The sequence below is a fragment of the Macaca mulatta genome, chromosome 15, assembly GCF_049350105.2.
Source record: "Macaca mulatta isolate MMU2019108-1 chromosome 15, T2T-MMU8v2.0, whole genome shotgun sequence".
Taxonomy (NCBI): domain Eukaryota; kingdom Metazoa; phylum Chordata; class Mammalia; order Primates; family Cercopithecidae; genus Macaca; species Macaca mulatta.
This window is the reverse complement of record NC_133420.1, coordinates 20635898-20652918: the sequence shown is the minus strand read 5'-3', so window position 1 is coordinate 20652918 and position 17021 is coordinate 20635898. Positions and strand designations below refer to the sequence as shown.

The 17021-nt window shown below is 43.7% G+C and overlaps 1 protein-coding gene across 50 annotated transcripts in view; it reads left to right on the top strand.

The window, feature by feature from the left end:
* Positions 1 to 17021, top strand: part of RALGPS1 (Ral GEF with PH domain and SH3 binding motif 1) — a 309094-nt gene that overhangs the window by 152132 nt on the left and 139941 nt on the right. For all 50 annotated transcript variants that reach the window (XR_013405554.1, XR_013405551.1, XR_013405552.1 and 47 more), the window contains one exon: positions 30 to 156. Coding sequence is in view for 45 of the 50 variants with exons in the window: in XM_077967959.1 (XP_077824085.1) it covers positions 30 to 156 (127 nt within the window). In the remaining 5 variants the exon portion in view is untranslated. The remainder of the gene's footprint in view (positions 1 to 29; positions 157 to 17021) is intronic.

Below are 17021 nucleotides of genomic sequence, written 5' to 3'. Positions count from 1 at the left end.
TATTTTGCTATATTTTCTTCTCATTCTAGCTTTTGAATCGAAAAGACAAGACTACCTTTGAGAAATTGGACTACCTGATGTCAAAAGAAGATAATTACAAGCGGACACGGGAATATATCCGAAGCCTGAAGATGGTTCCAAGTATTCCCTATCTAGGTAGGAGTTTGAATTGGCTTATTATTTTTTAAGAAGCCTACTCTGTGCCAAATAAGATGTTTTTACAGTTTCTACTTGAGAAATTTCCAGGAAGCGACATGGCCCATAGATAAAGAGGCAATTGGTTGGCTCCTTGGGTTGGAACAGGCTGTTGATACTTCCCAAGGATGGAAACCTGGATTAGGGTGATATACAAAGGATGTTCTGCTTTTTATATAGAAGACCTGTGGGCCCCAAGGTTCCCCAGGCTGCAGCCCAGATGGGTCTCAGTGACAGTGATAAGACTCTTACTAGTTCATCCACATCCTCCTGAACTGGGGCATGTCAAGCACAAACCCTCTGTTCTGGTTCTCTGGGCATTATTAGTATATTTCATATTTGTACAAATACAATTATAGTAATGCTTATTAATTTTTCTGGTTCGAAAATAATGCATGTTAATTGTAAGGAATTAGAGAAAACAGTTAATAGCTTTTGTTATCTCACCTAAAGATGTTTGCTTCATATCTTATTCATTTGGGCATATCTAAAATATGTATGTTTACTCTATCCTAAAAATGTTATTTTTATCTTTAAAATGTTATCTACTTTTCGGTACTATGACTCAGTCCCATCAGATGGATTTGTCAAACTCGAATCTGCTCTCCAATATTGACCATTTAAGACAGCAGCCCTCAACCTTTTTGGCACCAGGGACCAGTTTCCTGGAAGACAGTTTTTCCACGGATGGAGAGTGGGCTGAGGAGAGTGGTTTCAGGATGACGCTGTTCCACCTCAGATAATTACTCTGATAAGAAGCACACAACCTGGATCCCTCACATGTGCAGTTCACAGTGGAGTTTGCGCTCCTATGAGAATCTAATGCTGCCACTGATCTGACGGGGGTGGAGCTCAGGCAGTAATGCTTGCTAGCCCATCGCTCACCTCTTGCTGTGTGGCCCAGTTCCTAACGGGGAGTTGGGAACCCCTGATTTAAGGTGTTTCTACATTTTTGCTATTAAAATGTCTCAGTGAATATCCTTATTGCAAAAGCTTTCCACATGTAGTTATGATTATTACCTTGTGATAAATTCCTAGAAGTGTGCACAGCTTCAAAACGTGTGCAAAAACTTATGCCTTTTCATGTATATTTCCAAAATGCACTCCAGAGAAGTTGTGTCAATTTGTACTTTCATCAGAAGGGGATGAAATTGCCTGTTTCTCCCACGTTACAAATACTATGCTTTTTCATAGTTTTTTTTTTTTTTTTTCCTTTTTCTTTCTTTCTTTTTTGTCTTTGCCAATTTGGTAGGTGAAAAATACTTCTTGTAGTTTGGATGTCAGGGTTATGCCAATTTTATAAAAAAATCTTTTGATCTTTTATGATCTAAAATAATTCTAATAACAAGGGAAACCAAGATTATATAGAAGTGACTCCTGATATTTCAGGGGATCTAGTGCAATTTTTTGAAGTTACGTTTTTGACAGTTTTAAAATTACTTTCATGAGCATTGTTTACTTAGATTTTCTAATTCTTTTAATTAAAAATTAATTAAAATATTTAATTTTTTTAAAGCCAACTTGGAAAATTTGTTTTTTAGTAGAAAATTGTCCATTTGATCCAAATTTTCAATATTATTAGCATAGAGTTTTTTTCTTAATTTTTTGATGATACAGTATTATCTTATAAATTTGAATCTCTGTGTATATACACTAAATACTAAAGCAAATGTAACTAAAAATATATAACAAAATATACTAAAATATAACAAAAAAACAAAGAAATATATATATTTATATATAAATATGTATAAATAAGGTTATATTTGCCTTAGTATTTGTAATAGTTCAGTATTTCTAATACTTTGTATTTTTTGTTTTCTTTCTTTTTTAAATTTTTAAAATTTACCTCCTTGTCTATTGGTCTTTCCAAAGATGAAATTTTGGATTTGTTTTCAGTTATACTGTCTTTCTGCTTTTTAGTTTACTATATTTTATCAGTCAAAGATGTGCATTTTCTTTCCACCTTTTAACACTTCTGAAATTGGGATACGTCTTGCAATTGATAACAAAGCATTGTGACATTGTTTAATTGGCAGCAGTTTTTCTTAGTGATACATAGAAAAAGACACACCTGATAAAAGGTGACATCTTAAACATAATGAAATACGAACTTTCCATGTGTGTCTCTTATAATTCATCTCTCCTGTTTTCCTTGAGTTTAAGTTGTTTTGCCATTTCTGTTAACTACTAGAGTTGAATTATTGGTTTATTTGTGTATATGTTATTTTTTTCGCTTTAACATAGAAAACAGTTAAGGCTATAAATTTTCCTCTAATTGCTGCTTTTGTTGCATCCTACACGTTTTGGTGTGTAATGGTGTCAGTGATATTCTTTAAATACTCTCTATAGTTTTAATTTTTCTTTTATGCAAATGTTATTTAAGATAGTGTTTTTTTCGTTTTCAAGGGCTTAGGCTTTTGTTTTTAGTTTTAAAAGTTTATTGAAATATAATTAATACATAATCCATTTAAAGTGTACAATTCACTGGTTTTTAGTAATATTCACAGTTGTGCAAAACATCACCACAGTCATTTTTAAAGCATTTTTATCACTCCATAAAGAAACCTCAGGCCCATGAGCAGTCATTCCCATTTCCCTCTAGCCAACCCTCCTCTCCCACCTTCAGCCTTAGGCAACTATTAATCTACTTTATGTCTCCACACATTTTCCTGTTCTAGAAATTTCATATAAATCGAATCATACAATATGCTGTCTTTATGACTGACTTCTTTCTCATAGCACCATGTTTTCTTTTTTGTTTGTTTGGTTGGTTTTTTTGTTTGTTTTTTTGAGCAGCAGCAAGATTTAGTGTGAAGAGCGAAAGAACAAGGCTTCCACAGCGTGGAAGTGGACCCAAGCGTGTTGCCCCATTCCTTCTTACTGCCAAATTATATTCCGCTGTACAGATGTACCACGTTTTATTTATCCATTTGTTTTTTTAGACAGGGTCTGGCCCTTTTGCCCAGGCTGGAGTGCAGTAGCATGATCTTGGCTCGCTACAGCCTGGAACTCCCGGGTTCAAGCGATCCTCCCGCCTCAGCCCCCCAAGTAGCTGGTACTACAGGTGCATACCACCACGTCCAGCTAATTTTTTTGTATTTTTCGTAGAGACGGGGTTTCGCCGTGTTGCCTAGGCTGGTCTCAAATCCCTGAGCTCAGGCAGTCTGCCCGCTTTGGCCTCCCGATATCCATTTATTTGATAAACATTTGAATTGTGTCCATTCTTTGACTATTACGAATAATGCTTGTATGAATGGCTTAGGTTTTTAAAAACATAGTCCTCTCTAATTTTTGAGATTCGTTTTGTGGCTTAATGTAACATCAGTTTTTATACATGTTTCGTGGTGCATGCTGGAAAAGAAGGTGCAGTGTCTCAAATTAATCTTATAATTGCGTTGTAATGTTCAAATTATGAGTTTTTGACAACTTGATCTATCCAGAAAGAAGTATATGTTACAGTCCCCTTATATTTCTAGTAGTTTCTGCCTTACATATTTAGTATATAGAAGTTTGTAACAGTTATAGATTCATTGTGAAGTACTCCATACAAAGTTATCTTGGTTCCATTTGTTACTTGCTTTTACTTCTGTTGTCTGATATTAATTGTGTGACATCTTATTTTTCTTTTTTTCTTTTTTTTTTTTTTTTGGCTAGGTGAAGACATTATTTGTATTGATAGATAATATTTTACATATTTAAGGGGCATATGTGGTATTTTGTTACATGCATAGAATGTATAATAATCAAGTCAGGGTATTAGGCGGTATCCAGCACCTTGGGTAATCATCATTTCTGTGTGTTGGGAATGTTTCACGTCCTCTCTTTTAGCTACTTCAAAATACACAATACATTGTTAACCATTATCACCCTACTCAGCTATTGCACATTGGAACTTATACCTTCTCTCTAACTGTGTGTTTGTACCCATTAACCAACCTCTCTTTATACCTCCTTCCCACCCACACACCCTTCCCACCCTCTGGTATCTATCATTTTGCTCTCTGCCTCCATAAGATCAGCTTTTTTAGCTAGCACATATGAGTGAGAACATGTGATCCTTGTCTTTCTGTGCCTGGCTTACTTCACTTCACATCGTGACCTCCAGCTGCATTCATGTTGCTGCAAATGACACGATTTCATTCTTTTTATGGCCAAATAGTACACCATTGTGTGTGTGTGTGTGTGTGTATGTATATATATTACATTTTCTTTATCCATTTATCTGCTGATAAACACTTAGGTTGATTCCGTATCTTGGGTGAGGTGAATACTGCTGCAGTAAACATGCAGGTGCAGGTATCCCTTTGACATAATGATTTATTTTCCTTTGGATAAATACCCAGAGGTGGGATTGCTGGATTGTATATCTCTATTTTTAGTTTTTTAAGCAGTCTCTATACTGTTTTCTGCAGTGGCTGTACTAACGTACATTCCCATCAACAGTGTGTAGTTCCCTTTTCTCCATATCCTCGCCGGCATGGTATTTTTTGTCTTTTTAATAATAACCATTGTGGCTGGCCCAAGATGATATCTCAGTGTGGATTCATTTGCATTTATTTTATAACCTTTGACTATAGTTTAGATTTTAATATTTTATTTTATTTTATTTTTTATTTTTTTGAGACTCAGTTTCACCCTTGTTGCCCAGGCTGGAGTGCAGTGGTGCCGTCTTGGCTCACTGCAACCCCCGCCTCCTGGGTTCAAGCAGTTCTGCCTCAGCCTTCCGAGTAGCTGGGATTACAGGTGCCCACCACCACGCCCCGCTAAGTTTTGTATTTTTGGTAGAGACGGGGTTTCACCATGTTGGCCAGGCTGGTCTCGAACTCCTGACCTCAGGTGATCTGCCTGCCCCAGCCTCCCAAAGTGCTGGGATTACAGGCGTGTGCCATGGTACCTGGCCGATAGTTTAATATTTTAAGTTGCCTTGATTTAGTCATGATTCTTGCAAACAGCATTTAGTTGGACCCTACATGAGAAACCTTGCCTTTTAGTAGAGGAATATATCACTTTCATATTTGTTTCACCTTATACCATATGATTGAATTCTATTTCTTTCTTTTTCCCATGATTTTGCATCTTTCCTTGTTTTCTTCTTTGGCTTACCATAAACTGCAGTGTCTTTCTACTTGGTTACTGGCAAATCCCCATCTCAGGTCTACAGATGGAGGGCATGTTGCTGTGCACAGCTCCCAAGTCCATTCCCACCACACCTGAGGCTCATCAATTGAGAGACAGGGTGACAGTATTACCGTGAGGGTAGCCTAGTGCAGCCCATGGGTTCCACTAGAAGAGGTGTTCCAGGGTCATTAAGGATGGCCTCTTTTCTCGAATAAGGATGATCATGAGCGCTGCTGTGCATTGTTTGCTTTCTCTGTGCCTAGCACTTTGCTAGGCATTTGAATGCATCATTTCATTGAATGCTCACAGTAGCCCAGTGAATAAGCAGGCAGTGAGAGGTTGCCTAAGGTCACATAACTGGAAAGTAACAGAGCCAGGACTGGGCCCAGATGGCCTGGCTATAAGCCCTAAGCTCTTGACACTGCCCTCTCCTGACTCCCCACCCTATTCAGGTCATTACTTTCCTACACACCCTTGTGGTTACCACCTGTGTCCTCTGGTTATTTATGCCTTGTGGGTGGCCCCCATCAGGCATTGTGTGAAGGGGATAAATTATCGCTACTGTTTCTTGTGACATTCTCTATTGTGGGACCACAAAGCAGTGCAGTCTTGGGCTTCCAAGGGCGTTGGTCAGCCTGTGCCAGCCCTCAGGCCTCTTGCCCCTCAGTTTCTAGACAGATGCAGCCCTGCATGTCCTTGATCACCTCATCTCAGCTGCTGCTTCCTGGCAGGTGCTTCCCAAGAGGCTCCATGGAGGCCTCCATCCTTCTGCATTCTTCCTGCTTCTGACTCTAAGCGAGTCCAGCTGAACTACTGTAGTCTTATCCCTTCAGCCTTATGATTATTTTCCTCTCCCCTTAAACCAGGTGGATTACATTTCTCATGTTGCATCAGAATGATCCTGACATATACAAGTCAGAGGGAGAGAAGAGGAGGTGACTGCCACCTGCTCTCTGTTCTTGGAATAGTGTATGAGAGTTTACGATGGGGTGCCATAGTTTGCTTAAAAAAGAATGAAGCAAGACTTCCTGAGGCAGCTGGGAGTTCCACCTGCATGCATACATGTCTGCTTGCCTTGGACATACCCTACCCAAATCCAGGTTATGTATTCTTGAAAACCCAACCTGTCCCAGGGACAGATTTGTTTATTTAAAGAGGAATAGTTATATAATTCCTGGAAAGTACAACATAGGAAAAACTATCTGAAACCATTTGTTTTTTTCTCTGGCAAAGTCCTCACTATAGATCTTTTCCCTCTTGGGGTGAGAGGAGGCTGTTTTCTGGGAGGAACTGTAGGTCAGTCCCTGATATTTCAAGCTGCTTTGTTACTTCTGTTGCTTGAGACCGTGAATGCTGCTTCAGCAGTTATTTGCCTCTAATAGCAATTAGGGGCTTTATTTTTGTAACAATTCTTTTAACCCTCTGTGGAAGATTCTATATGCTAACTGGGCTCCTGTGGCTATTCACATATGTGTCTCTTTGTTCCATGTAAAGGTGCCTTTATGTAGTGCTAGCCTTTGTTACTAACCATGTGGGTGTGATTCTGACTCCTTTTAATGCAAATTGTAGAGCCAGTTGGCTCTACTTGGGTGTACCTGATGAAACATACTTTAAAAAATACTGAGGGAAAAATGTATTACATTTATAAAATAAGACTCTTTGAATCAAAAAGTTTCTTGCAGATTACTTCAAAGTGTGAAAATAGTGTTGAGAAATAGGTCAATTATTTGCAGCTGATTTTATCTGATAGCAGCTCCTTGCAAATACCCGGTTAGATTGGAATGATAACAAAAGCAAGCAAAGAGCTTTGAAGAATGTCTACATCATTTGCTTATAAATAGCTGTATTGATTTAGGGGGTGTTGTGTTCTTACTACTTATTTCCTTCAGGAAATAACTAAATTAGAAATGTGATGGATCTTAAATGGTTTAGAGCTGATTCTAAAAGTAACCATAGCAGTGTGGAAAATTATGATCTCTCAAGGAACAAAAATTAGGTATTCTAACACTTCTGGATAGTAAGAAAACATTTGGAGACATTCTCAGTAAATTTACCCAGACTTCTAACAAGTGAAGTAAATGTCTAGAACGTAAGTTATCCCTTCAAACAAGCAAACCTTTCCATTTTTCAGAAAGTAAGCCTTTATTTGCAAATATAAATTCTAAAGTTTAAAATCAAGACAAATTTTTCCAAATATAAAATAAACAGGGCTAAACTGTTGGAAAACTAAAGGGCTCTCGAAAAGAAGTGATCATTGCTCAAAAAAGTGTTTACTCAAATGCCCCAAAGCCCCCCAGTCAGACACCACCCCTGCCCTTGTGGAGCTCACAGTCCAGTTGTGATCACCAGCACTGGACAAGAAACTGCAAGTGAATTGAGCATTATGAAGGAAAAGGCAAAGGAGCAAACCAAGGGGGCCCTGGCTACTCTGGGGGAACCAGGAAGGGCTTTCTGGAGGGAAGTAGAGTCCTGAAGGATGAATAAGCTGGGTGAAGAGGTGGGGAGGTGAACATTTTACACAAAGATGACAGCTTGTGCAAGAACTCTAAAGTGAGGAAAAACATGTTTGTTAGAAAAACTGGCTGGAGAGTAGAGAATGAGGGGGAGGGTGTCATGTGGAGCAGCTGCAGTGGAAGGGAGGGGAAGATTGCTTAGGGCCTAGACATGGGAGTTGGGAGGGAGTGGGGAGCCCAGGCTCTGACCAACCTAGGAGCAGTAGGGAGCCATGAAAGGGTTTTAAGCAAGGGCACGCTGGGTTGGATTTGCATTGAACACACATTACCTTGGCTGCAGCAAGTGGCTTCGAGGTCAGGCTGGAGGAGTGAAGACCAGTTAGGGGATCCTGTAGAAGCCTGTGATGAGTCACTGTATTTCAGAAATTTCCAGGGAGGGGGAAGGCTCTTTAAAAGCAGTTCATTTTAGAGCAAAGCTTTGGAGAGACCTAGAACAGCTGTCAGTGAGTATATCCCTTATACCTGATGAAGACACATAGCATGTCCTTGTACTCTGGTTTTGAGAATCCATTTGTGCATTTCAAGTGTGGGCCCCCTTAAAGCAGAGAGGAAAGAGCAAGCATGGGTGGGATCAAGCCAAGGATGCGGCAGAGCTGCTGCTTCCCGGAACAGGGATCTGAGTGGTGGCCGTTGCCCCCTTGATGGGGGCCACCACCCTAGGACCAAGGTATTTCCCTTGTCAGGATTAGCAATAATGTTAACTGACTGTCCCCAGGTTGGCCAGCTTTTAGTGCCCAACTGAAAAAATTCCATTCCACATGCAGGAAGTCCAGCCTTTTTTTCATTTCCCCACCCCACGTTTCCACGGTTCCCAAGGAGCACGCATTTGTTCCACAGATCCATCCTGGTTGTTGCTTGAGCCTCAGCCAGCAGCCTGGCCCCAAACTTCTGAGCCCTCCCGCTGGTCCCCTCCTGCCTTTCCCAGTTGGACCTGTGTAGAACCAGGCTCCTGCCTTATCTGGAAGAGGAGGTATCTGTCAGACCACGAAGCAAAGCTTAAGGCTGGATTCTGGTCTGCCTGCCCATGGAGCCATAGGCCACGTTCCTTTTTCTACTCTGCCCCGATGGCCACGTGCTACAGGGGCCAACTCCCTGCCCTCCCCACCGCTAGCCCAGGAAGTCTTTGAACGAATCTCCCTTCCCTAGATCTAGGCATTCAACCCTCTCTGGGATCCAGCAAACAAGGAAAAGCTTCCCTTGACCCCAGGCTCAAACATACTTCCCAGTCAACAGAATGATCTCAAAGCCACTATCCCATCCAAAATGAAGGAAACTATTTCCATGATTTTGAAGAGTGGTTAGCTACATTTTGTTTCAAATCTCTCCCTTCCAGAAGGGAAGAGATTGCCTTTACTTTTGCAATCTTAGGATTTGTTACCTTAAAATTCACACTTTTTCTGGGACTCTGTAGTCTTTCTCATTTCTTACAAAAGGCCAGTGGATGTTATTAAAACCCCCATTTTATGAATGAAGAAAAAAACACAGCTTGACTCATGACTTACCCAAAATCATATCCCAGGCGGATACCAAGTTTAACTCAAGATCTCATGCTTACTGCTGGGGTTCCACCCAGCCTTAACTTACACATCCTCTTTTTAATATCTCCGTCTCCATGGAAATAAACAGTGGAAGGAAAACATGTGGGGTTCAAGAAAGGAGCACTAGGTGGAAAGGCTTGTTTCCTGCATGCTTTGCTGCCCAAAGCAGGAGAACCTTGTCCCATTTGTCCCTTCTGGGACAAAGGGAGGATCTGCAGTCAGCTTTTCTCTGGGTCAAGAAGTTTTGTCTGACTCTACAAAACGAGGTATGAGCATAAGCCCATTTTGTGCAAGAAAAAGTGTTTTCATGGTAGGAGTCTTTATACTCATTAGGATGACTATTCCTCTTTGACTTCCTTTAGTTTTTTGGATTTCGAGTTAGAAACTAACACTAGCAATAATTACAAAAGCTCACGTTCACTGTCTTGCTATGTGATTGTACTGCATTATCTCATTCAGTCCTCCCAACACTCCTTCCTTTGAGGGAGGCGTTTGTTTCTCTTATTTGCTAGCTGCAAAATATGAACAAGATTCATGTTAAAGTTTACACACTAGTAAATGGTGAGATCAGTGCTTATACCCAGGTCTGACTCCAGTGCCCCAACCGCTAACCTCAGAATATGCCCTGTGTTCCCCAGAACAGGCCTTTAACCTCTGGGAAAATCCACAGCTGAGAAGGAAAGCACCTCTAGGGACTCTTCCTGTGTGGAACAGGGAGACTTCCTGGTGGGAGGTCCTGGAGAAGCACATTGACTCATGGGTGGGGACAGAGTGGACTGAGTGGACACTGGTCTTCTACTGACACATTCTGACTGTCCCCTTGTACCTGGGCAGGCCCTAATAAAGAAAAGGGCTGGCGCAAAGGAAAGACTGGGGAGCTTCTGCAACCGCAGGACCAACCTGGGGCCATTGGGATGTCTCCTTGCATTGCTGCAGAGAGGAATAGTTAGGACAATGGCCCTGAGAACCTAAAGATTTCATGTAGTAGACAGCTTTTCAGATGGCCCCCAATGATTTCTGTTCTCTAGTATTCATATCCTTGTATAATCTCTTCCCCTTAAGTATAGGCAGAACATAGTGATTTGCTTCTAACAAGTATGACAGAAATAATGGGATGCCCCTTCCAAGATTAGATCATTAAAGACTATCCCTTTTATGTTGAGTGCTTGCCCTTTCTTGCTCTCTTTTGGATCATTCATCCTGGAGGAATCCAGCTGCTCTGTGTTTGGTAGTCTTGTGGAGAGGCCCGTGTGGCATGGGATTGAGACCTGCCAACAACCACATGAGGGAGTTTGGAAGAAGATTCTGCTTAAAAGGTGAGCCTTCAGATGAGACTGCAGCCCCAGCTAACAGCTTGACTGAAGTCTCATCAGAGACCTTGAGCCAGAGACACCTAGCTAAGACATGCCCAAATTCCCAATCCACAGAAACTGCAAGATAATAAATGTTTATTATAAGGGGCCTAGTTTTAGAATAATTTGTCACACAGCAATGGATAATGAACACATTGCACAACCTTTATCACTACCCCACATTTATTGCTTTGTTGACCAGTCTGTTTTGGGACAAAATCAGCTGTAAAACTCAACACGTAAAGGACTATAACATTGGCCTCTAGGGCAGCAGGACGTACTGGACCCCTCTCGAAAGCTAGTTTTGAGGTGGGGGGATATGATAGGCTAGAGAGTGTGGTTGCTGCTTTGAGAGGTGATGAATTCTTGCAGTTCTGTAAGGAAGATGGGTGCCTGGGAATGACTGATTAGGGTCTGAGAGGGCCTGGAAGGTTACCCTTAGGAAGCCTGTGTTGTTCCCTGATGGAGTGTACAGTGGGCTCCTGAGTACTCAAGGGAAACAAGGATATATCCTTTTTTGTGACCATCCAGAAAGGCATTTGGTGCCCACTCATTCTTTTAAAAACTTAAAAATTACAAAAGTAATACATTGCTTGTCATAAAAATTATTCACACCGAAAAGAAGTGTATAAAGTAAAAAGTGAATGTGCCATTCTTCTTCTCCCACTTGCCAGAGGCAGCCAGTGTTTGCCATGGGTGTGTGTTCTTCCAGACATTCTGATCCACGAATACAAAAAGATGTGCCTGTGGAGGGGCACATATGATATTGTGCTTTCTAACCAAAGTGGGAACATTTTATATGTGTTGTTTGCACATATAAACTGTCATAGATATTGTACAGTGGCAGCAAATCTAGAACTCTCCTGTTCTTTCTGGTAGCTCTTTGGCACCCACAGATGCATGGGCAACGTGTTGGATATCACCTGGATGAGTGCTCATTTGTCTAGCTGTGTCCCAATTGACAAATATTTAGACTGTTTCTAGTTTTTTCCTTTTACATATACAAGTTGAATATCCCTAATCTGAAAATCCAAAATCTAAAACATTTTGAGAGTCAACATGACGCTCAAAGAAAAGCCTCATTGGAATATTTTGGATTTCAGATTTTCAAATTAGGTTTGCTCAACAGGTAAGTGTAATGCATATATTCCAAAATCTGAAAAAATCTGAAACCTGTAACATTTCTGGTCCCAAGCATTTTGGATAAGGGATGCTCAGCCTGTAGTGCAGTGGGGAGCATCCTTATCTGTGTGTCTTTACCCTCCTGTTAGAGTACTTCTGAAACACTGAGTGCTGGAAGTGGAATTGCTGGGGCAGAAACTCTGCAACTTTACAGTGCCTGCTGCTGGAATGGCCTCTGAAATGCTTGCAGTTATATTTCTATAAACAGGATATGAGTATGCCTATTTTTTCCACTCTCACCAACACTAGATATTACCCACCATGTTTTATTTATGCTAAAATTATAGGCATAAGATGCCTTTTAAAATATATATATATATACACATATATATAGATTTCTCTGCCCACCAATTCTCTTAGGCTCTAAATTAGGCAGCCAGGCCTTCAGGCCTCCCAGCCAGCTGATCAGCCACCCTCTGCCCTTGCCTCTGCTTCCTGAATATCTGTCCTTATTCCCTCTCCCTGTGTCCCCAGCACAGGCCTGCACTGCCCTGATTGATGAAGAAAGACTGCCTTGCTGTTGGGTTCCTGTGGAGAGGAGGCTGACCTAAATCCATCCCCTGCACACTTGCCTGGGCATTGGTCAACATTCCAGGCTTGGAGAAGGCTGTGTGCTTCTTTTAATCCTTTTCCCTTGTTGAGATGACTGGGGCGTAGGCCTCTGTCATCACATGGCCCCAGAAGGGAATTCTAATTCCACTCCCTCCACATTAACTATCCTTCTAGGCTCTGGGCCATTCCCAGCTCTGCTGAGGCTCAGGGCAAATGTGGCCTGTCTTTCCTCATCCAGGAAGCCCTCTCCTGGTACTGTGAGATGCCCTTCAGCTTCAGGATGTGCTGTAGCAGTGGGGAAGGGAACATCCCTTGAGCAGCCCATGGAGCTGGATTTATTAATATTATGACCGTCAGCAAGCACAGCATGGGACAGGCAGATGGCCCACCCACCTAGGAGGTGCCGCATGTGGCAGCGCTGTGGGAATGCCGTGCAGATGGGAGAGATTGTGTCTGGGCTCCTAGTGTGGGCTGAGCTGGCCCAGGATGGCCATTCAGGAGAGACAGGGATACTTGAATGTCTCAGGGATGGCTGGTATTGAAACATCATGTCCACAGAGGCAGAACCCCAGACTAGGGCTGGTTCAGGCCTGACTCTGAGGTCTGAGAGAGACCTGTAAGCAAGCGCCAGGCCTGGAGGCATGGATATGGGAGATGAGCCACCACTACTGGAACCGAGTTACCAGATGATGAGGACCAGGGCTTGAACCAGATAGATTTGGTCATCTGGTGACTGCCAGAGCATCCACAAGTAGGATGTTTGGAGTAGCAAAGCAGGGAGCTGATGAGTCTGTAGGCTGTAGGACAGATGGCAAGAAGAAAAAGAGCTGCAGCCTGGCAAAGGATTGGTAGCCCAAGGAGCTGCAGAACATTCTCCAGCACTGCCCCTTGTTACTCCACGTCCATTGTTTGAGATAAATTAGGCAGACAGCTATGGACAGGCTTTCTGACATCTAGGGACCTTCTGATATCAAGCTGCTGCTGCTGCACAGGCAGGCTGGCTGGCCACCTGACATATCCACTGCTATGGGCAGGAGGCTCCCTATCACCATGATTCTCAGATGTATTACTGAGTGATATGGGGTGACATAGGAGCTGTAGTGTGATCTCACTTCCTCCGTGGGTGTAGTGATCGATGCTGTAGAGGCAGGAACTCAGGAATCAGACTGAGTTGAGTTTACATTCTGAGTGTCAGGCTGCATGCACTTGGGCTGCTCACTTACCTCTTTGATGTAAGTTTTCTATTATGTTGAAGAGAGAGTAATTATAGAATCCACCTCACAGAGTTGTTGTGAGAATTTAAAGAGCCATGCATACTGCCTGGCACATGGAAAGCACCCTATAGATGATGGCTAGTATTAGTGCTATCCACATGAAAATACAGCTAAGAAGACTCTATCAGTGAGAACCCTGTTGCCCCCGTATCCCTATTGAGAAACACAGCATATCCAGGAAGGGCAGCATACCCAGGAAGAAGCCCATCTGGGCACAGCCAGGTGTCATGTTAGTTAGCCACCTGGCCCTAGAAGGGTTGGATGTGATTTCTGGGATAGTGCAGGGGTCAGCAGCAGGAGGGGCTGGGGAATAGGATCCCATCTGATGAGTCATGTCTGGTTGGCAAATTATGGTCCTGGAGAGGATGGGGACCAATAACATCTGGAGTGTAGTCTAGACACTTTTTTGGATAGAGACCCAGCCTGTGACCCCTCCTTCTTTGGGAACCTACTTCCCCTGCTTCTCTCTTGGCACTGCACGCCAGCAGCAGTGTTCCTTCCACCTAACTCTGCTCCACGGTCAGAGCCCATAGAGTTGGGGTGGGTACTCAGCCCGAACCGGGCCGATTGGATCCTCTATCTGGGAGCCAGCATTGGAACGTAGATGTGCTGGCACTCAGATCAGGGGGACGTAAACTGAAAAATGCCGTCTGGTGCCATGTGCCGGGACAACTGCAGAGAATAGTCCACAGATGGATGCTTGATGAGAAGCAAAGAAAGAGACCCTGCAGGAAAGGGAAAAGCAAAGAGCAAGGGAGAGGAGCTGAGAAAGTTGCTGCCTTGCATCTTGAAGGCTTTCCAGGCAATTTCTAGTTCCTGGCCCTTGTGAGGCCCAGCTGTGTCCCTGCCCGTGGACTTGGGGAGATACCTCGTGTCCTTATGTAACCAGCTTATTAAATGAGCTGGACTCAATCAGGTGTAAGAAGAAACCAACCTCATTTTTCCCCGTGTCCTTTTGAGCCTACTCTGTGGATTTTTCTTTTCCCAGTCAAAGCTGAGAACTTAGCGGGTCCTTTGGTCTTTCAGGTGCTAGGCATGAAACAGCCCAATCCATTGTAACAATTCCTCATTCCCGACAGTCCAGTGTAGGAATTGCCAGTCTGGACTCCTAAAGCTGACCAGCTGTGGAGGTCTGGAGTGGGGGAAGACAGATGGTCAGCTTGTTTGCTTGTTTGTTTGTTTGTTTGTTTGTTTTGAGACAGGGTCTGGTTTTTTTGCCCAGGCCTGGAGTATGGTGGCATGATCTTGGCTCACTACAACCTCTGCCTGCTGGGCTGAAGTGAGCCTCTCACCTCAGTTTCCAGAGTAACTGGGACCACAGGTACATGCCGTTATGCCAAGCTAATTTTTAAATTAATTAATTAATTAATTATGGTAGAGACGGGGTTCTCACCATGTTGCCTAGGCTGGTTTCAAACTCCTGGGCTCAAGCAGTCCTCCCACCTTGACCTCCCAAAGTTCTGGGAGGCATGAGCCACAGCACCTAGCTGACACACAGTCAGCTTCTTCACTGGATCCTGGCCAGTCCCGCTGCCTCCCCAACCTGTTCACTGAAGTTTCTGGCCCGTGGAAACAGGGGAGGAAGAAGGGAGAGAGAAGGGTCCATCTTTCATAGCTGTTGGTAACTCAGAGCTCATGCCCTGTGGGTTTGCTAGATGCTTGTGCAAGCAACCCAGTGCTGCCTTTCCCCCTCTTGGCTGCTGCTGCTTCAGAATTTCCCTCCTGGGCACCTCTGACTCAGCTGCTTTGATGGAGTCATGTATAGCTCCCTTCCTGGCTCCTGTACTTCCTGCCCTGCCCCCACCCCCACCATCCAGGCAGCCCGCTGGTCCTAGGAAGCCTGAATTTGTGCCTCGGTGGGCTGGCCTTGTGCTCTCAACGCGGGCCGCTCTTCCCACTGCTCTTTGTGTTCCTGGGCCTGAGTCAGACAGGAGTGCTTATGCCGGCCCATGCCAGGCTGTGGGAATGGTCCCTTGAAGTCCCTCTCACTTGACTGAAGGTGGGTGAAAACACCCACCTTCCTTGTGGTGGTGGGGACACGTGAAGGACAGCTCACTCTCCCCTCCCCAGGACCTTCTTTCTGTACTTCTCACGCAGCGTCAGGGAAGCCGTCAGCTAATGCTGGAGAGCCAGTGCGGGGCCATGCCCTTTGCAGGGATGATCTTGCAGCTTTATCTTGTCCTTAGCCTTTGAAGTCTCAGATAAAATTGAGGCAGAAAGAGCACCTTTTAAACATGTTGTTACACTTAAAAGCTTCCATTTTTGACTTAATCTGGTCATGTGGGTTTCTCTTACTATAATCAGAGTCTTGACAAGTCTGTGTGAAACAGACAAGGGGATCTTGGGAAATCAGAGAGGACACCTTGAACCCCCTAAGAGTGTGAACTGTGAGCATGGTACACTCCCATTACCATTGTTTTCAGTAATTCGAAGGTTTCTCTTTCAGTCTTGCTCAAATTGGCAAGATTTGGGGGAGAGGGTCTTGTTCAGTGTCGCTTGCTCAGAAAACATCACTGTCTTCTGGCCCTGTTCCCCACACAAGCCCAGCAGGTGGGTGCCCCTTGTCACCCAAGAGACCAAGGTATTGGCTAAAACTGGGATGCAGGGGTTTGCCTGGGGCAGGAGAAAGTCTGGGCTTTGTTGACTTCCTTCTGGGTCTGCAAATGCAATGCAGCCACATGGAGAACTTAGTAATAGGAGGACTCCTGTGATTGTAGGCCTTAAAAGGTCACTGATGGGATAGGAAAGGATGGTCTGGTTGGCAAGTCCCCAGGATGCTGACTGGCTGTCTTTGCTGGCAGGTAGAGCAGTTCACTGGGTACCCAGGCTAGGGTTGGACAGAGCCCTCCTGCCCCATGCTCTTCTTCCATGCCACCAGCTTAGTGAGCTGACCCCCACCTTTCATTTTCTCCACATCTCTGATGAGCTGATTCCTTCCTCTCCTTCTATATAGCCTGGGTGTGGTTTGATTAAGATTCAGGCTTGGGTATTGAGATGGGGTTTGGGAGAAATAGCTGGTATCATGACCTGCTTTCATTTGAATCCTAACTAGTTTAGAAAAAGGATGGCTCTGCAGTGTCCTGCATGGCTTTCCAGAGCTCTCTGTTTGGGGTTTTGGAGCCAAGACCAGTGACCAGTAAAGTTGGGCCTTGTTTTCCTTTGCTCTTGTTCCCTATGTCTCACACGCTCCACTCCAGATGTGTGTGGAGGGGTGATGATAGCCTGGGCCAAGATTAAGATATTTTCCTCAAATAGCATTCAGATTCCACTGTGATCCCAACAACTGACTAGGGG